Consider the following 22,043-nt stretch of genomic DNA (forward strand, 5'->3'; position numbering starts at 1 on the left):
CTCGCCTGAACAATCATTTATCGCATGTGGTTATTTCTCGACATGTGTGCCCGCTTGAAAGGTGGCGATGCCATTGCTGACATTACGGTTTAGGGAGAGAGGACATAAATAGTTGAAAACTAAAGTTACTTACTCTGGCACAGGAAGTTTGTCTGTGAATTTATGAGCTTGCTTTGTATGTGAAGAAAAATTTATTTGAGGTAGACAAGGCATTAGGCCGCATTAAAAGATAACAAAGTTTTTTCCGAGCTTGGTGGCGCTTCGGTCACTTCCCCATTATAAAGGGGATTCTCATAGCATCCCCCATGGGCAGATAAGTTTGTGTGTCCGTCTCTTTTCCGGCACAGTGCAGAATTTAACTTGATAGTTTGAATTGTGTGTGCGTGCCTTCTATGATGTCCGACTGTTATTGGCACACGCCATCTTTTTGGTCCGAGCATGTTGTGAGCATACTTTCATTTACTTCCAATTCTCCTGGCAGCAAGGGTTTACCTTGAGCCATCCATGGACTATGCACATCGGGCTGTAGCAGTAGTTTATGGCTGGCGACTGCATGTTTTTGCTATTACAAATCTTGTAGAGCCACCTCATTAGGCTCCATGGTAGTTGGCTACCATCATATTGAATTCAATATATCTGTCATGCATAGAGCCTTCCTACTACTAAGTGATCATGCCGTCTCGAAGCATGTACGCACCGAAGACGCAACTTTTTTCAACCAACCTCAAGAAGTGTTATCATGTTTTGCACCGTGAGAAAAGTGACACGCAAGTTAGAGCTGTATCTCCAAATCTTTAATGGAAACACTAGGTACTGGATACAGGGTAACAAAAATGGCTAGAGGAGACGACCTTCTGGAAGTTTGCGACAAGCATCAGTTCGAAAAACTAAGTAGTCTTGCAACCTTTGGCGATATTCCAATCACTGTTACACCACACAGATCCATGAACTCCATGTGCGGTGTGGTATCGGACACAGATCTGCTGGATCTACCAGGAACTGAACTTCTTGAAGGATCAGCAGGATGCCACCATCAGAAGAGACAATGAAGAAATCCCAACAATACTGACCTTTTGTTTAGCGATCTGCCGCAAACCGTAGAAACCAGATACACGAAGATAGCTGTCAGGCCATATATCCCTAACCCTCGACGATGCTTCTAGTACCAAAGATTTGGTCACAGCTTGCAGAGCTGATGTAGTAGACTAACCTGTGCACAATGTGGAATCCAAGGCCACGCCTCTGAAAACCGTAATGAAACACGCATTGTGTAAGCTGCAGCGGCGACGCCGCCGCATATTTGTGTTCATATCTGAATTGAAAGAAGGAAAAGGGAATCGTAACTTTAAAGGTTAGCGGAAACATTTCGTGGAAGCATACAGAAGGTGCTCAGCATTTCTGGCAGAACCTATGCTGATGGGGCACATCAGAGGGCAGTGTCGTCCGCCACTGCCCTGGCACACGCGCAAGGATCAATCGGTTGTGGTGGCTGCCCCTGCAGTGGCAACAGTTGAGTCTCCTCCACCACCTCAGCCACAGAGCCTGGTGACTAGCAATTTTGTGTCTCAAGACCATGCCTCACAAGGTGAGGTCTCAAACATGTACAGGCAGCCCGCCCGTGCTGGCATCCAGTGCCTCCCAGGAGGCAATGGACACAAGATCGGCACCTCTGGTGCCCAGAGGTTTTGCACCAAGAAAGGCCTGCAAAAGGACTGTGCCAAGAAAACCAAAAAGCCTAAAACGGGGCCAGGCGATGGTCTTCTTCCTGAACAATCGACCTGAACACCAGACACTTTCTTTTTGCACATTCAGCAAAGTTTTATTTTTGGTATGGGCATGGAAATTATCTAATGAAACATCAGAAGCCTTTTAAGAAACCTTTGTTGTTCAAGAACTTCTGCATGAACGTACTCCAAAAGTGCCGCACGTACAGGAAATGCACTTAAATTGTAAACATATAAAGTTCATTCAAGAGCGTGTTACTTCCATAAAGACCACAATGATGCACTCATATCATCTGGCAGTGTAGCCAGTATACTCGATAAAAGCATAGCATGTCAGCCTTTACATCTCTAAACTCCCCTAGAGGCGGTCGCTGTTAAAGCTTTACTTCTAAATAACCATAAATGCTTGCTCGCTTTACATAACCCCTTCATTATTATCTCCAGAAACATCCCCACAGGGCCATATGCTTTGGCAGGCGTTTGGTGAGCAGTGTCACCCATGGACCAGAGCTAAAAGGGGTGGGGGGGGGGGTTCGACCCCCTCTTGCACCTCACCGTGTGTAGTCTAGCCAGCTACCAAACAATTTCACCATATCTTATGTCAAAATCTCTAATGGAAGCAATCGGCCCAGAATATAAAGCGACAAAGATAGGAAGCAGTGATCTTCTTGAAGTTTGTGACAGTATGACAAGCTATCCAAACTGGTAGGGTTTGGGGACATTCCATTTTCAGTGGACCCACACAGGTCGGTGAACACAGTATAACAAATCCCCATCGATGTTACAAGTGTCAGCGTTTTGGATGTGGGTTGCAAAGCGCTGACACTTTAAAGGACTGACAACCAATTTTTATGATACCTGTTTCCTTTAGTGCAACGGAAAGCTTACCCATCTGAGTGTCTAATCACAGAATGGTAACGTGGAAAACACTGTGAAACATTTATAATCAAAATATTTTTGATCTGCGGCGACTATGAAGTCGTTTACGCACAACACATGCTGCAAACAGTGGGAGGTGAGCGCGTGTTTGTGCGCAGCGGTTTGCTGCGCATGCACCGCGGCTCGACATGTTCCACCAGTTGCCTCAAAGCCAGTGCAGCGTCGCTTCTCAGCGTGGAGCTCCTTTTACCTCATAAGCAGCACAGAATAGAGCGGGAATGCATAATAATATACATACTCTATATTTTGAGCACTAATTATGGTGCACATAAAAGCATCAGACTCCGTACAGCAAAGGGAATGACTCCACAATCCAGCTTCAAGGCTCTTCCACTAAGTTGTGCGACATATCGGTTTTCTATAACTTTTACACGCGATTGAAAAATATAACTTCTACAGAGATCGCAAGCAGGAGTGCTTGAATTGGTCACTATAACTGATGGTCTTTTCGTTTACACCAGTATCCAAGCACACGTTCTGGCTAGCTGTCGGTCCCTTTAAATGTTAAAACATTGTGGATTTTCATGTGAACCGGAGCACGAACTGGCATTTATGAATACTTGCCTGCGAGTGTAGTAAGATGTTCTTTAAATTTTATTGGAACTGACTTGTATGGTGGCCCAGGTGAGCCGTACTACTTGAATACCCTCACCAAGGAGAGCCAGTGGGAGCGACCCAAGGAGCCAGCATGCATGGCAACATCAACAAAAGACCAGGTGTGGTGTTCACACCTTCTGGTCAAGCACTGCGACTCACGGCGGCCATCTTCATGGCGCGAGGAGAACATCACCCGGACAAAAGAGGAGGCGCTTTCCCTCATAAAGGGTGAGTCTTCCGACCAACATTGCTTGGGAAGCCAATTGGACACTTGTCACGTACATCCAGCACCCTACCTTCCAAGAAAATGTGTCGAAAAATTTCCTTTGCAGAACAATCGGTGTAAATGAAGGAAAGTGATGACTTTTTAAGGGCTCGTTTTTCTTTGTTAGACACAATATTAATGAGAACTAACAGACAATAACTCACGAGAATGCTGCAGATTCATACTATCTTCCATAACACAGCGCCAACACAGCTGCAGTCTTTCTTGTCTGGCTGCGTATGCCTGTGCGTAGCCAGACGAGGAAGCAATGCTATTTGTACACTCTGAGAAGCAATACTGTCTTTATCTTGCCTCTGTTCCAAGTTAGAACCTTCTGTAGAGATTACAGTCACAGAGTTATCCTCACGTGCACTGTCGCTGTCTTGCGATCCACGCTGCATGCTCAGCTCTGTAATCGTAAGGCAGCACCGTCGTTTTATTTTAGATATTTACCGCTGTCACTATCCATTGTACAGGCTCTCCTTGTAAAGCATGACTAGGAAGCAGGATGCTCACCACCATTTGCAATGATCATTTTATGTGCTTCCGAGCAATGAGGGCAAAACATGACCCGTGGATGCTGCGCGGTCGGTTGGTGATGTGATCCACAGAACAGAGTTCACCTCTGCCCAAAACCTGAGCATAAGAAACAGAAGCTGCATTTGGCTTCGAGGCATGATTGGTGCAAGTCACATTTAAGTGAACTGCAAATAAAAGGAACAAGAAGCGTATCCCACTGTTTGTTACTTACTTTTATTATGTAACAGCATATTTCCAAATGAACACCAAACGAACCACCTGAAACATTGTCGACGGCACTGCGGAGAGCCGATGAATTTCTGTCTGAGCATGAAAAAATGAAAAGTAGCATACGATCCTACCACCCGTGGTGTCACCGCATCTTTCTGCTGCCCCAAGGAAGTGCGGGGCACAGTGGAGCAGACTTATGGGCCGACGCCCATGGACGCTCGACATGCAAATTTTTTTCTCGCTTAAAACAAAAATTACTTCGATTAAACTTCCACGCAAAAGATCTGCTTTGTATACCCTTCCAAATGAGTGCAACAAAGCATTTTTACTTGGACCACCTCGCGAATCTGCATGTGCCTGAACATCAGTCTGTTCACACATTTTTCTATGTTTGCGCCCTTTCCTCATCTAGCTACTCGGTCATTGACCTGCATAATGTTGTGACACGCATACTAGCCACTATCCAACTACGTGATGTAGCTGTATTGTGTTTATAGAGCTTGCAAAACTTTAAAAAATTCTCAAAATGAGCGCAGAATCACCGTATTGTTTCACCACAAGGCAAATCATGAGACAGTGCAGCAGACACCAGTGGAAGGGAATAAGAAGGCAACCAGCTGAGATTTCTAGCAACCAGCTGACATTTAGGGCGCTCCGTGTAGTGTTGCATTTTTTAGGGATTTTTTTCATCGGCCTACTACAGCAATATTGAAATCAGTGCTAAGTGCAGAAAAAGTTTTTTTTCTGACAGAAGTACTGTAGGAGGGCAAGTAGGGCAATAAAGTGATTGCCCGCAATTTTATTAGAACGGAATGTGAGAGAGTAGTGTGCCACGTCTGGGATGTTTTGCATGGAATGACCAATCTAACAATCGACATTTGGCTTACAATGCATAAGATTCTCCCAATTACCTCAATATATAAACATTGGAACACAATGCTTTCTGAACATTGGTCAAGCATATTCTATGCTTTGCACTAATGGCTCTGGAATGGTGGTATCAGTAATTTATTGGAGTAGAATCCAACAGCATTTCATATATTACCAAGTGAAGACTGCAGACTTAGTAGTGTATCATGATATGATAAACTGTTTAACTTTTTGTAAGTTGATGTCCGTAGAACACCATGTATTTTTAACCTCAGTCTAATAAAGCTCATTTATTTGTGATTTAAATGAACCCAGGTTCCACTGATCCCATAAAGGAAGACTAAGGCAATAAAGTGAAACTACTGTGGGTTGACGTGCACACAAACACATTTTTCAAGTCTTGCCTAGTGGATGCTTTCCAGCAGTGGCCTTTCAACATGCGCACCACGAAAGGCTTGCAAGGGCATTCTGTTATCAGCAATGCTATTTTGCAGTGGCAAAACATGCCCCGTGTGCCACTACTGATACACCAGTATATATGCCACCAGTATATGTGTAGAATCATGTTAAGCTCAAAGGAGTGGGCAAATATGTTTTAGTAAAAGCTCGTTAATTCGACACCCGTTAATTCGGAAATTCGGATAATTCGGACGGCTCTATTGGTCCCGGCCAAAGTGCATGTTAATCTATGGGACCAAACCTTCGTTAATTCGTCAGAATTGGGCTCCGCACCGCTTAATTCGGACAAATGCTGACGGCTGCCGCTACACAAAAGTGTGGTAAAGCATCGCTGGCACCACTGGAGCGAAACCGAAACCTGAGTGACATCGCCATCGTCATCAACTAGTGGGGGCGATCGGAGCGTCACCGAACGTCGGCGTCTTCTTTCTTGCGCCTCCGACGCCATTTTCCCTTGTGTTGTGTCGGCACCGGCACCGTCTCTTCTCGCGGAGTTCTCTTATTTTTCCCCGTTGTGACCGTGTTTACATGTGAGGCCCGAGCATGCGGCAGTAGCTGACGATGGCATCGACGAGTTATCAGCCGAGTCCACCGACGATGACTGTCCGACCTTCGATGCTGTCCTTCCCACAGATATGACCCTTCAGGACTACATCGCGATTGATTGTGTCGCCACGACTGGTCTCCTGCCCGATCAAGAAATTATTAATGATGTCGTGACCTCATCGTCGCACCTCACGGGAAGTCTCGGAGGCGCTTTCGATATTAGAGGACGTTTGCCTGAGCACTTGCAACAGTTTGCGTGCTGTTGGCCGTTTGGAAGAGTTAAGAAAAATTGTAATGTCAACCGGAATCTGCGCGAAAACGCAGACGACCATTACAAAATACTTCAGCAAATAAAGGTATGCCTCTGCAACTTGATTTTAATGTTGTTTTTACTGTTTATTCGTTAATTCGGCATTCGGTTAATTCGGACATTTTTTCCGGTCCCGTGAAATCCGAATTAACGAGCTTTTACTGTATACCCCATAGGGGCGTCTGCTTTGGCAGGCGTTTGGTGAGCGGCGTCACCACGGACTCAAGCCAACGGAGGGGTGGTTTCGACTCCCTCCCACGCCTCGCCGTCCGTGGCTTTGCCGTGTTTGGGGAAAAGGGGATCCTGGGGGTTGAGCCAACGCTGGGTGATTGAACCTTTAGGGCCCCCCGGCAGAAGCGGCACACCCCTTTGGCCCTGGCTTCACGTAGACGGCACCCCTGGGCTGACCCACTCAGGGGAAACCGGTGGTCGCCTTTTCCTGCACTCTTTCCTCACATCTTCGTCTTTCTCTCTCACTTTTAATCTTTTCTGTCCTCTCCTCTCTTCTATTTACTTCTAGTTTTCCTGGCGGCAAGGGTTAAGCTGGTGTGGCTACTATTAAACATAGGGTAAACCATATTTGGTTATAGTAATGGCGTACCTACTGGCATTGTGCAGACTTGGTTAGATGTTCTGCCACGTCCCCTTGTTGGGCTTCGTGTTGGGCGGTAGGCACCGTTGCTGAACAAACCACATTTTTTGCCATGGGATCACCCAACACCTTCTCGATCGATCGTTCCCCAAGAAGGTGGTGCACCGATGCAAGCACCCAGTCTCTTTTGAAATAACAAGACTCGTTCGCCAAGTACAACGTCATCCATTGCGAAAATTCAGACATGAAAGCCCAAAACATCTCACCATTCCTTGTGCCCAGGTGCCTCACTGAGACGATTGGAAGTGGCTATAAGGCCACCAAGATGGCCAGTGCGGACCTTCTGGTGGAGGTTAAGGACAAGACTCGGTTTCAGAAACTAGTAAACCTTGTAGCATTTGGGGACAAGCCCATAGCCGTCACTGCTCACCGAATGATGGAACACCGTCAAGGGTGTCATGTCAGATGACAACCTGATGGACCTTTCGGATGAGGAACTCCTTTCTGGTTGGAAAGATCAGGAAGTCGTACAAGTTGAGCGCATAAAAATCCGACGCGAAAACAAAGAGTTACCAACCCGGCACGTAATCCTAACATTCACCTCAAGTACGCTCCCAGAAGAAATTAAAACCGGCTACCTTAAACTACGCGTGAGACCATACATCCCAAACCCGTGACGCTGCTTCAAGGGTCAAGAGTTCGGCCATGCTTCCCAAAGTTGCCGAGGCCAGGTAACCTGTGCAAAATGCGGCACCACAGGACATTCCGCCGATGATGAGTGCAAGGCCGGGGTACACTGCGCCAACTGCGATGGTGACCTCCCGGCATATTCCAGGTGGAAAAAGGGAAATTGTAACCATAAAAGTCACACAAAACATTAGTTTCCGTGAGGCAAGACAGCGCGTCTCACCACACTTTGCCGGGAAAGGATCTTTTGCTGAAGTGGTGCAATGGGGGGCAGCACCAAAATGGCATCAGGCGGCTGCCGAAGCCTTGCGTAGCGTGCCGAGACTACTGCCACACGTCCCCCATGGTGGGAGCAGCCAAGGCTGCCCTGCCTACTGTCAACACAACCACACCAGCAGCCTGTGCAAGCTCTGGCAGCAGCCAGGGTAGCCCACAAGCAAAAGAGATCCCCTCGACTTCTGGCCTGGTGAGGTTGAAGGCTTCGTCCGCCCTGACGAAGTCGACGCTACGTAATCACCGCTCGGTAGAGTGGCTGTCTGGCGCCTCAGCAGAGGCAATAGACACTTCTTGTCCTCTGGCGCAGGCAGCGCTGAAGGAGTGGTGAGAATCTCAACCACTGCAAAAAAGACAAAACCCCAATCACAGAGCCTGACAAAGGCTCTGTAAAATAAGTCATTTCCCTCCTTTGCAACACACAGCACACGCACACTTTTAACGTGGACAAATATTACAATGGAACGTTAGAGGACTATTACACAACCTAGACGACGTAGAAGAACTCCTTAGTAAATTGTGTCCAAAGGTGCTGTGTGTACAGGAGACACATCCAAATCCGAAACACACATATTTCCTCCGTGAGTATGTTGTTTTTCGGAAAGACCGCCAGGGTGCTCTCACATCATCTGGCGGTGTAGCAATCATATTCAACAGAAACGTAGTATGCCAGCACTTTTCACTCCGAATGGCACTGGAGGTAGTAGCCGTTCAAGCTATACTTGCAAATCAACTCATTACTATCTGCTCAGTATATATACCCCCCACATTACCAGCTACACAAACACGAATTCCAATCGTTTATAGATGAGTTGCCGAAGCCCTACCTTGTTATTGGCGATTTCAACGCTCACAGCAGCCTGTGGGGCGACTCTCACAGCGACGCGCGAGGCCAGCTTATTGAGAATTTTCTCTTTTCCACAGGCGCATGTCTGCTAAACAAGAAAGAACCCACGTTTTTTAGCCTCGCGAATAATTCATATTCGTCCATTAATCTTAGCATCATCTCTCCATCCATTTTACTTGATTTTAACTGGGAAGTGGTTAAAAACCCTTATGGGAGTGACCACTTTCTAATATTCCTCAAAACACAAAGAGAAAATGAATTTCCACCCCAGGCTTCTCGGTCGAAGCTTGACAGAGCCGATTGGGAGAAGTTCCACAAGCTTACTAATATCTTGTGGGCGGACATGTCTTTTTTAAGTACTGACACTGCTGTTGAGTATTTTACCGCTTTTATAATTAACGCTGCTTCTAAATGTATACCAGAAATAACCAGGGCGACAAGCAAACATCGTGTCCCCTGGTGGAACGACAAGTGCCACAAAGCTCGGGAGAAACAGAATAAAGCTTGTGGGGTTTCGCGCGATTTCCCCACAGCAGAAAACCTCATCAATTTTAAACAGGTCAAATCGCAAGGCTGAAGAGCATGCCAGCAAGCTAGAAGGGACAGTTGGCAGAAGTTCATATCGGGCATAAATTCCTATAAAGATGAGGCCAAGGTCTGGAATAGTGTGAAGAAAGTAAGAGGTCAACCAGCGTATTCGCTGCCCTTATTAGACACCCAGGGGGAAAGTCTAGAAGACGAAGCTGACACTCTGGGAGCACGCTTCGAATTCATATCTAGTTCTGCACACTATATTCCGAAACCTTCCAAAGGTACAAAACAAGATTTGAACAAAAGAGGCTGGAAAGAAAATCTACAAAGAATGACGCATACAATGAATCGTTCCGCTTAGCAGAGCTACAGACAACACTGAAATGTTGCAACAATTCTGCCCAGGCTCTGATCGTATTGTGTACGATATGTTAAAACACCTCTCCCACGAAACACAAGAAACACTGCTTTCCCTCTACAATGCCATATGGTTTTTCGGCGAGATACCAACTTCCTGGAAAGAGGCTATTGTGATACCTATTCTGAAACTGGGCAAGGATCCGTCCTCTGTCATAAGTTACAGGCCTCTCGCGCTAACAAGTTGCCTAAGTAAACGCTTCGAAAAAATGATAAACTGCCGGCTAATACATTTCCTCGGAACATGCAAATTACTTGACCCGTACCAGTGCTGATTTTGAGAGGGTTGCTCCACAACTGGCCACTTAATACACATTGAGACACAGGTTCACAAAACATTTGTCTATAATCAATTTTTTTCTCTCGGCATTCCTTGACATGGAAAAAGTGTATGATACAACATGGTGCTTTGGAATACGGAGAGACCTCTCACACGTAGGTGTGCGAGGTAGGATGTTCATCATAATCGAAAGTTATCTATCCAATCGCACATTTCGTGTTCGAGTGGGCAATGTTTTGTCCCGACCATTTGTTCAGGAAACTCGAGTACCACAGGGTGGTGTCCTGAGTTGTACCCTTTTTATTATAAAAATGAATTCCTTGCGTCTGTGCGTCTCACATAACATGTTCTATTCCGCGTATGTGGACGATGCGCAGATAGGCTTTAAGTCTTGTAATTTTGCAATGTGTGAGTGGCAGGTTCAGCTCGGTCTGAACAAGGTTTCTGAATGGGCAGACAAAAACAGGTTCAGACTGAATCCACAAAAAAGCACTTGCTTGTTATTCTCCAGAAAGAGAGGGCTTCATCCCGATCAGGATATTGATTTGTGTGGTCAGCGTCTATCTGTAAAAACGGAGCATAAATTTTTAGGCCTAATCCTAGACACGATGCTAACCTTCATATCACACATCAAGTATATAAAAAACAAGTGCTTAAAGACAATGAATATTCTGAAAGTGTTGTCACATACGCATGCGCCTAGATTACGGAGCAACAATCTATCAGTCTATGACACCAAGCACCTTGAAGATTCTTGACCCTGTCCACCATTTGGGCATTCGTCTTTCTATGGGTGCTTTTCGCACCAGCCCTGTACAAAGCCTGTATGTTGAATCGATCTAGTGGTCGTTCCACCTGCAGAGATCTTGCATGTCTCTTATATATTTGACAGGGGCAGCGATTCCAAAATTCATCATCGTAGCACCCGCTTTTTTAAACAGTATATATTTTATATTCATTGCCCACTCTCCCTTTCATTGTCATAATTTTATTATTTATATCTATTTTACAAACGTCTAGTTTGCAGGGCCCCTTTACAGCCGCGTTACACCTAGCCACTGTCATTAATCACACCCTTGCATTTAGAGTACACGTAGCCTTGGCGCTCTTTGGCCGTAACCAGCCCTTGTGCCAGTAGACACCATACATCATCATCGCCAGTATGTTGAGAAAGTGTTGCAGGAACCCTTTGAAGTGACCATTTGAGATAAGGACAGTTTTGTTGTTCAATCACAGGCGTCACCCGAAACAACTATACTTTTCTGCCCACCCCCCCTCCCCCATGGCGTGTGTTTCCTGATTTCAGAAGTCCCTAGGTCGGCAGGCATGCAGTTTTGTACTGCAGTAGGGCAGTAAAAGACGCATTAGTTGGCAGAAAGACTAATTATAGGTTAATCAGAAAGTGGAATATTGTTAATCCATGCCAAGAATAAGAGAAGCCCTAGGATGGTGCCCTGGGACATGATGGACAATACATGGGAGTGGGCGGAGGAGTGGTTGTTTCTTAATTGGTGAATTGAAGTTTTTAATTGGGTAATTACTTAATTCCCTCTCGACTTAACACAATCTTAGACTGCGGAAAATCAAAATGCTGGAAATTGGGACGTTCACTGTTAGGTTTTTTAGTAAAGAGAGCACAAAATGTAGAGTTCAAGACAGATAGAATGGTGTAATTTACAATTTATGATCCTAAAGGGGTATTCACACGAGGGAGAAATCGGCGGGGGACATGGGGGGGATCGAGGATCACGTGACCGCGACATCATGGATTATTGAGTGGGCGTGACCCCCCCTACCTCAGCTCCTCGGAGGATACGGTGACCTTTTCCCCGACAGGACAAACGATCCCCCGGCGGTGGGGGATATGGCGGAATTTCGGGCTCTTGTTTGGCCTCATTGTTGCACTTGCTCCTGCAGAGAGCGGCAGTTGGTGTCCAGTCTGCTGCTCGTCGTCAGCAGCTGGTGAAACGGGCGGTACAAGCCACAAGAGTAGTCTGGTGACACTGGTCTCCCCCTCCGTTCGCCCCGTCCGTGTGAGTGGGGGACATTTGTGAGGGACTCTCCTTGCGAGCTGACGTCACTGGGCTCTTCCTTTATCCCCCGAGGATTTGTCTCCCGTCTGAATACCCCTTAAAGTGTTGCAAAAGAAAAGTTAGTTTTGTTGTCCGGTTTCATAAAGTGTAGTTTTGTCATCTGGTTTCGTAATGTTCCAAAAGCAGCGTGGGTTGTCTCGTAGCATGTAAGGTAGGGTGGTTGAAAAAAAGTTTTGCTTAGCTTTTGCTAATAATGCCATGTATTCCTTGGCTGGTACTTTTGTGCTTGTCCCAAGCTAGCTGTGAGTTTGAATGCCTGGCGGAGTGAAACATTAGTTTTTTCTTATTCTTTGTATATTTTAATGTGACATTGAACCAAGGAGAACAAGATCTTTCACTCAGTGATTGTAGGAATGTGAATTTTCATCAAGTTTTGCATCTTGAATTTGAATATACACCAATTTGATTCAGTGGACCGTTGATCGTAAGTAGAAGAAAATTTGCTGTATAAAAAGATGTTTAATCATTATTCATAGCGGCAAATTTGTTACAAATTTGGCGCAGCGGAATACAGAACCTGGTGCTTCTTGCCTTGAGCCACTTCCATTTACTGCGGACAATGTGGCCGACACTACAGCACATTTCGAGGATGTTGGAAAGCGAGTGAAGGTTTCATGGTGAAGAGTGGCCTGTTTGGGTGAGCACTCAACTCTCACTTCTGCAAGATTGACTCCCACAAGTCATACTCTGGCCAGGGCTTTCAAGATTTCTATTGGTAATACCCGGCACAATGTAGACGTCCCACATCTTTTGCAAGTTTCACGCTCCCACTACCGCAAATCATCTCTTCCAGACAACAGAAGTAACCTGTTAAATGGCAAGTGCACTGATGTGTGATAGAATGTCGTCGTAACAGAATCATAGCGAGCATCAATGTTGGAGCTCTTGCAGCAGGCTGATCTCTGGCTGCCCTGCAGGGCATCTGCACAGTTTGTCATACCAGATGTCTGCAAATTTTCGCCCATGCGAACGGTCCAGGAATGGCTTGATTTCTATGAGAATGCCTAGCTGTGAGAGGAACGGCTGGCAGGATGACAAAGACGGAAGTTGTGAACACGCAACTCTATTTGAAGGGGAGCACGAAGATTTAGCCGAACTTCCTGCGATCTGAAAAAAGTACACCATCTCCTGCTAAAGGGGACCATGAGGCGATGCAAAGCCGGAGCACTTGCACGATCGTGTTCCGTTAGCGTTTGTTGACATGCTACCGACCTCGCGTTGTGGAACGCGAAGAGGAACGCTATGCGCGTCGTGTCTTCCTTCTAGCCTGACCGTTATTTCTCACAGGGCGTGCGGGGAACGCGGTCGACAGGCGCGTGAGGGGGGAGCGTAGGAGAGGAGAGAGAGGGGGAGGGGACGCGCATGCGCTGACGCTAATCGCGGCGTTGCGCAAGGGAGGGGTAGTGGAGGGGAGAGGTGTGTGGAGAGGGCTTGCATTGCGCATAAGGGTGGTCATGCCGCACACCACCACCACCGGATTGAACTCCACCATAAGCTGCTTTGCATCTAAAAAGTTGAGTGATTAGGGAATGAGTGGAAACGGAGCTCTCTGTTTTTGTGTGTGAGAGTAAAAGCTGGGACAAAGCTCTATCCAACAGTGGCAACTTGGGTTCTGCTCTCACTTATTTCTTTCAGAAATGGAAGCTACTCCAGTAGCTGAGGCTGGCCTAGCTCAGGCTTCACTGGTGCCACTTCTTATGCTGGGGCTTCCCAAAGACATGGGGCACCAACTTCAGCTTTGAACATCCAACACCACAGAATAATTTCTACAGAATATGAATTATCTGTTTTCTAATGCTGGGCAACCAGAGGGCATTGCTAATAGTGGAAGGAAGGTCTGCGAAGCGCACTGTTATGAAATTCCAAGTTGGATTGGCTTCAACAAATAACCAAAAAGCATTTCAGAAGGAAAACAAGAACACAGTTCAACAGACTTTTGACTACAGCACGTTGCAAGCAGGGAAGAAAATATATCTTGTGCAGTGAACCAACTTGGTGTACGTTCCAGTACTTGTAAATGGAAAACGGGTAAGCATACTGGTTGACAGTCTTCCATAGGGAACATGACTTGAACCGAGTAAAAAAACTTTCCACTCAATGTGTAACAACAAAAAGCAAGTGCACAATCAGTAGGCAGAGATGGATGTCACTTGGTAGAGCAGGAGTACCGTGACAAGAGCACTGTTGCTTGAAGAAGGAAATTGTCAAACGCTTTTGTTCTTCCCACTAATGCAAGAACTTTTTGCCATCAGGTACCCTACTTGGTGAAACCCTTCAAAAACCCAAAACAGCAGACGACGTCCGAAAAATGTATTCAAAGCTCCACTGTATCGGAGGTTGTCCTAAGTCTGCATCGAAGTTCAAAGTGCCATTTTAACTGCGAGATACAACAATTGTGAAACGCAAGCCCTTCAAAAGGTCACGGGATAGGAAGCTACTCTTGAGGATGAACTACAGAAGACGTTCGATGCTGGTGTTATCCACCCATCCACGTCTACTTTAAAATCACCCATCACTATGGCGCCTAGAGAGGATGGAACATGTCGACTTTGTACCTGTTCCCTTTCACCCCATGCTGCACATAGATGATATTGTTAATGAAACTGGTGGCTACAGCTTGATCTCTTGGTTGGATCTTTGCAATGGCTTTCGGCAAGTGCCTTTAGAAGTGAAGACCAAAGGTTCTCAGCCGTTGTGACACATTTCGACATTTCTGAATGTATAATAGACTACTTATATAATATAATAGACTATTTTTTGGTTGCAAGAATTCACCAATCTGCTTTCAAAAGATAGTAAACACTGCTTTGAAGTCTACTTTAGTAAAACTTGTTGTTGGGCTAGTTGGGGCATGTTACAAGAAAATTCGACGACGCACACCACCGAGGAAAGTAGGCGAAAGGCCTTTTGCCTACTTTCCTCGGTGGTGTGCGTCGTCGAATTTTCTTGCTTTGAAGTCATATCTTCGGCAGTTTTACAACATGTACGTTGAATAATAGTGTCCCTGAGGTCAGAACAAGGACACTCTGAGCACCTGGTCATTGTTTGGCTAGTGCTTAGTGATGCAGATCTCCAGATCAATGAGAGGAAAAATGAATTCGAGCCAAAGTTAGTTTTTCTTGGAAGAGTGCTTGATGGTGATAGAAAGAGCAGTAAGCAAGAGTCAGTGCAAAGAGACTTGAAAGTTACCAAGCTGCATGATCTGAAATTACTGGGAGTTCTGGGACTTTCTGGCCACTTCAGAGCCTGTTGAAAAGATTTCTTCAAGACATCAAAGTATTTCATTGAACTGTCCAGAAATTGTGTTCCTTTCCTCTGGACAGATGAATGCAAGGCTGCCTATCCGCAGGGATGCAACAGCTGCGCCAATTGCGCCAATTTGATACAGTTCCTTATTTTTGTGCCAAGCTGCGCCAAAACCGCGAAATTTGTTAAAATTGCGCCACGCTGCGCCAAAATGCCCGACCAGCTTAAAATTTTCTCAGTTGCGCAAAATCTGCAGTGTGGGCGTCGTCATCCAATACAGACGCGCAGACCCTAAACCTAACCCCCCACGAAAGAAAAGAAAAAAGCCAGCTTTACCGGAAGGACGAAGCAATCAATGCGATAACAACAAATTGTAATGCTATACGAAGTGAGGTTGGCAGCAAACTTTTTTGTGTTCGATCTCGCGTAACTCTACAAAACGTTGGTGTAAGAGAATACGGCGTTTCCGGGGAAAGATGCTCTTTCTGCACAGTGTCTTCGCATTGAGAGCGCAGCACGTAGCAGGATATACGAGCCGCCCGCTGATGGCTGCAGAGATAGCGCTCGCGACCGTGCCCTTAGAATCAAAGTTCAAAAGTTGCTGCTCGAGCGACAGCCCCCCCCCCCTCCCTCCGCCCCCCTCTCGCGTTTTCATGCTCGTTCAAGACGGGCGGGGCGTTTCCTCTATGCTTCGATGGCGGGCTTCCCGAGCGGAGTGGTGTTACCGCAGGCGCCTTCCGAGCGACGGAGATGGGCTGGCTCGTTTGATATCTGCTTGAGTCGCGTTCGTCGCACGCACTCGTGCGCTTTTACCCACGGTAGAACATTCTATGCACAGGGATATGTTATCAATTTCGACTTTATACGGGAGATGACGGCAAAACTTCCCGGGAGTGTCCATATCGCTGCTATCGCAATAGAAAAGGACAGTAGTTCTCAAATTTACTGATGCTTGTTTTATTGCGTGCAAAATGCTTTTTAAGCCACTTTTGCCGCAGTACACTATTGTCCTGCGGAAAAGCAAACTGAGATTTAGAAGGGGCTATTAGTACTAGCTGTCAGGGAGAGAGCACATTTTGTTCCTTAATTACTCATTCGTGCACGCGCCGTGTAGTTACGAGTACTAGTATGATCGCTGACGTCTAAAAAATTATTGGCAATCATTTGGAGCTGCTGTGTATGGCGTTTCTGCGACCTTGAGAAACAAAAGCATATGCCAGTTTTCATTTTTCGCTACCCCCACTTGCTCCTGCTTTACGAATCTCCCAAATATACAGGTTCGCAGGTCCACATTAGCATTTCCTGTGCCTGTTGAATATTTTGACAGGTCCTGTAAATGCTAATGTGGACAGTCATTGTTCGCACTGTGGGGTGGCTCAACACGCTGCTTTTATTGAAATAGCAGTGTTCACGTGCACTGTGCACGAATAGCTGATGTTGAATGGTTTTTATGTATTTTTGTTTTCTTTTCTAAAAGTGAGCCTTCTTTGTTATACTGCTCCAAATTTAGAATTTCAGGCTAAAAAATTCAGGTTTTTTTTTTCGCAACCTGCTCCAAATTTTCATTTTTGTGCTCCAAAAGCAACATTTTGCTGCTCCAAAAATTGCTCCAAATACTATTTCGGCTGTTGCACCCCTGCTATCCGGAACTTGTTCATCAAATATTGTCAGATGCAGTGCTTACCTATTTATTAAGAAGTTGAAATACCTCCAGCCACAAATTCTTGGAGGAAACCCGACGTTTCGAGACCGGCTTAGTCTCTTCTTCAGGGGTGACTGTGCTGATCAGGGAGGCTTCGTCGCAGCTTGTTTTTGGCTCCGCCTTTCTCTTTCCCTCACGTTCCAGAGGCCGTGCACGTAGATCGGAGGCATTGTTCCGAGGGGCCGGTTCACATTCGCAGGTGTGTTCTGGATGTGCCACGACTCGAGCAAGAGCCTCCTTCCCAGATTCCTTTCCGTTTCTATGATGGAAGCGCCCTCGAAGTCAATTTTGTGGTCGTGCTTCTCGCAATGCTCTGCAAGGGCACTGCGTTGTATTTCCATCTTCCTGACGTCGTTTTTTGTGTTGGCGCATTCTTTCCGGGAAGCACTTACTCTCGCCTATGTAGCTCGCTGGACAGTCAGCACATGACACTTTGTAGACTACGCCCTGGTGTTGCTCCCGGGATGGTCGATCTTTCGGCCGCGGTAGTAAGCGAGCGAGTGTTGAGGCCGGCTTGTGAACCACCGTGACCCCAGCTTTTCCGAGAACCCTGGCGAGCTGTTCGCTAGTTCCCGGAACATACGGGATGACGACTCGTTGGGCTGGTTTCTTCGATACCATTGTAGCCGGTGGAGTGGCCAGCGTGGGAGGAGGGTCGCGTGTGTCGTTCGCAGATGCGTCTCCGCGGTGGGGAAGCTGATCTCTCGACATGCGGCGTGCCACACGGCGGATGAAAGCTGTCGTGTATCCGTTCTTTCTTAACTCGGCCACGACCCTCTCTTCCTCTCTCTTTCTCTCTCCTTCTGATGTGCAAATGGCTCTTGCTCGTGAAAAGAGTGCCGACACCATGGAAGCTTTGTGGGCAGTGGGGTGACTCGAGGTGAAATGCAAATACCTGCCGGTGTGCGTTGGTTTTCTGTACACCGAGAAGGTCATGCGTTTGCCTTGTCGTCGTACTAAAACATCGAGGAATGGTAGAGCTCCGTCTTGTTCTCTTTCCACCGTAAACTGGATTGCTTGGTTGATGGAGTTAAGATGTTCGAGGAAGCTGTCTACCGCTGTCCTCTTTATGATGCAGAAGCAGTTGTCCACATACCTCACAAATACTTTCGGCCTGTCAATAAAGGAACGCAGTGCCGCCTCTTCTACGTGCTTCATTGTGAGGTTCGCAGCTGTAACGGAGACGGCTGCTGCCATCGCGGTCCCGTTGGCCTGTCTGTAGAAGTCCCCGTTGACACTAAAGTATGTTCCCTTGAGGCAGCACTCCAGTAGGCGGCACAGCTCCTCGGTGCTCAGGCAGGTTCTTTCACTCAGGAGTTCGTCGTCATTCAAAGTTGCCCGTGCGCAAGACACCGCTAGTGTTATGGGCACGCTGGTGAACAGGGACACGACGTCAAACGAGACGAGGCACTCATCACTGCTCACGGTCACTTCCTTCATGCGCTCCACGAAGTGGCTGGTGTTGCGTATGTGGATTGGTGTTTTTCCCACGAGCGGCGCCAGAGTCCGGTGGAGATTTTGGGACAGCGCACGGAGTGGAGAAGATGTAAAATCCACGATCGGACGGAGCGGGATGGTGGGCTTTTGGATCTTTGGAAGCCCGTAAGATCCTGGTGCAGAGCCGTTCCTGCAGATGAGCTGGAGATAGATGGTTCTTGCCTCTTGGTGTCCTTTGAAGATATCCGCCAGAAGCTTGTTCAGTTCCCTTTGGACTCTTGGTGTGGGGTCTTTCGTCAGCTTTTCATAGGCCGGGCTTTGGAGCAAATCCTGAACTTTGTCGTCGTACGCCTCCCTATCAAGCAGGACCATCGCGTTGCCTTTGTCGGCCGGGAGGATGACAATCTTCTCATCCTTTCGGAGCGCACGGATCGCATTGCTCTCCTCTCTCGACAGGTTGTGCTCACGGCGTTTTCCTATGTTTGATAGTACACCGAAATACCGCTAAGGGCCCTCTTACGAGGGTATTAAATAGGGGGGTGGGTACATTCGAAAAAGAAGCGGAAAAAAATATAATACTATTGAACATATATAAAACATAGAATGAATACATCATTATAGCAGGAACATCATGTATAACATAAATATAAAGCTTTGACGTATAGTGATTAGAAAATATATACGTAGTAGCAGTGGTAGATGCAGCATTACATTAAACTCACACTGATGCAAAATGTATTGTTGAATACATAACAAAACAGGTTGTGCTATCAGTATAAGTAAAACTTTTCACGTAAGAAAGCTTGAAAAGATGATAAATTAGTTTCAGTCACTATGTATGACGCTAGGTTATTCCATTCAATGATTGTGCGTGGTATAAATGATTTAGCGTGGAGAGATGAGCGGCAAGTTATGCGTGCTACTTTGTTATCATGGTCACGACGCGGGAAGACAGCAGGGGGTTGAAGAAGTCATTATGAAGCGTGCAATGATAGTGCAGTTTATGAAATAAGGTTAGGCAAGCAAAGTGACATTGACGTGATAGTGGTTCCAACTCGGCTCGTTGCTTTAAAGGGCCCCTCACCAGGTTTGACAATTTTGAGCTAACGAGCGCAATGCATACACTAGGCGTTCACGATAACGTCTGCCAAAATTTGCGACGCTACGCGCCGCGGAAATGGGTCAAATTTCAAGGTGAACGCTGCTTGCCCTTCCTCTCGCGGGCGCGCGCTTTAGAGAATGAGGGGATGACGTACATGAGAAAATGGCCCTACGTAGATGGTAGTGCTGTTACGTCGCTCCTCTACGTAGATGACTGTGCTTTGACGTCGCCAACAGTAGCACGTGACGCTGCGATAATTATTTGACACGACATGTGTACTTTGTGTAATTTGTTGCTTGAATAGATACATGTGGCCCATGATATCGCCACTCTCGTGCCCGTACAAATGTCTCAACTTTCATGCCCGTCCCGCAGAGACAGGCAGTACACCACAGAGAACGCCGACAAAACGCCCATGGCCGCTACATAAAAAAAAAGGTAGCGGCCGTGCAACGCCGCTCGCGTGCTCCGGCTGGCTCGGGCACGTCATGTGCACGTGACCATGCATGCGCATGACGTGTTTATGCGTATGTGTCAAGTGAAGAGGGCAGGGAAGGGATTTGGCTTGCGAAGGCTACACGGGGCGAGTGGCAAGGGTTTGAAACCCGCCTCCTCGCATCATGGTTTCGCGCCGCTACAAATTATTGTTTTTCTCACCTCGTAATGAACCGATTTGAAAAATTCTTGCGGCATATTGCTCTTCATTCGGCACACAACAACTTCCAGCGTCTAACTAAAATTTGCTATGTGGCCTGGTGAGGGGCCCTTTAATGCTGTGACACTCGTGAAGCGGGAATAGTTGGAATAGATGAAGCGAGCAGCATGGTTTTGCAAGGATTCAATGTTGTTGATGACATGCTTGATCAGGATTCCATGTGGCAGAAGCATATTCAATCTTAGTGCTATGTGAGCTAGCTTTCTTAAGTGGGATGGTGCATGCTTGAGGTTACGCTTAAGAAGACCGAATGCTCGGTTAGGTGATGCTAACACACTGTCAACATGGTAATGCCAAGTTAAATCAGACTGAAGTTTGTAGGTTGATGTAAGTTCAATGCTGGCATTATTAAGTAGGTTGTAGGAAGTCGGAGTGGAACGGTTAGTGAATGACATTAGCCTTGCTTTAGACGCATTTAGAGACATTAGCCATGAGGAGCACCAAGTTGTCGCTTCCTCAAGGTCAGTTTGGAGGGCAAGGCGGTCAGCATCATTGGTAATTTTCCTATATATAACACAATCATCTGCGAATAATCGAATTTCAGAGGAAACACGTTTTGGCAGATCATTAATAAAAATTAAGAAAAGTAGGGGACCAAGAACGCTGCCTTGAGGGACTCCAGAGGTTACGGGAACAGAAGAAGGGTTAGAGCCATTAGCACAGGTTTATTGTCGTCTATTGGAAAGAAACTCTTTAATCCAGGCAATAACATTAGGATGAATATTGAGGTGCGTTAATTTGATTAGAAGCTGGTGATGAGGAATTCAATCAAAAGCGTTAGAGTAATCAGGAAACACTGCGTCCATTTTAAAGTCTGCATCAACTGCTGAAAATAAATCTTGAGTAAATCCGGCGAGTTGTGTATCACTTAGTAACCCTTGCGAAAACCGTGCTGATATTTAAAAATTGTCATGCCCTTCTAGGTAACTTATTACTTCAACTTGAGTATGTATGATCATTAAGTGAAACGGAGCAGCCACCTGATTTGAAAATAGGGATTACTTTAGCTATTCGCCAATCGTGAGGAACAATACCAGATGACAGTGACTGTGAGAACAACGCTGATAACACTTGAGAAAGGTTTAGAGAAGCATTTTTAAGTATCTTGTTATTGAAACCGAGGTGATCAGAGTTGGTAGTAGTTCTGAGGTTATTCAGCAGGGCATAAATGCCGGATTCACTAATGATAATTACTGACATTAGGCAGTGACTGTAATGTGGGTGAAGAAGTGGTGTCTTCGTTGGTGAAAACTGATGAAAAGGCATCATTTAGCAGTTGTGAACACTCAGTCTCAGTGACTGGTTCTCCGTCAATAGTATTTAGGACTATGTCAGGATGAAAACTTGGATTGATTACTTGCCAGAATCTATGACAATTATTGGTTAACATGATGGGCAGGTCATGACTGAAGAAATGACGACGAGTTGTTTTAAGCAGGGACTGATACTTCTTATCGCAAATACAGTACTTCTCCCATGACGAAGGGAGACCTGCATCAACTGCTCGGTGTTACAGGCTCTTATTATTAAGACAACGAAGGCGATGTATAAACCATGGTGAACTTTTATGATGACGGATGGCGATAGTTGGCACATACTTCTCGACAAGGTTAGTCGGTGTAGTTTTGAGCGACAGCCATTTTTGTTCAACTAAGCGAGAT

The 22,043-nt window shown here is 46.3% G+C and overlaps 1 protein-coding gene across 1 annotated transcript in view; it reads left to right on the plus strand.

The window, feature by feature from the left end:
- LOC119390709 (putative peptidyl-prolyl cis-trans isomerase dodo) overlaps positions 1–22,043 on the plus strand; it is a 37,552-nt gene that overhangs the window by 1,994 nt on the left and 13,515 nt on the right. Inside the window, 1 exon segment of the mRNA XM_049414153.1 lies at positions 3,288–3,488. Within this exon segment, the coding sequence (XP_049270110.1) occupies positions 3,288–3,488 (201 nt within the window).

This window comes from Rhipicephalus sanguineus, chromosome 1 (genome assembly GCF_013339695.2).
Source record: "Rhipicephalus sanguineus isolate Rsan-2018 chromosome 1, BIME_Rsan_1.4, whole genome shotgun sequence".
NCBI classification, from domain to species: Eukaryota; Metazoa; Arthropoda; class Arachnida; order Ixodida; family Ixodidae; genus Rhipicephalus; species Rhipicephalus sanguineus.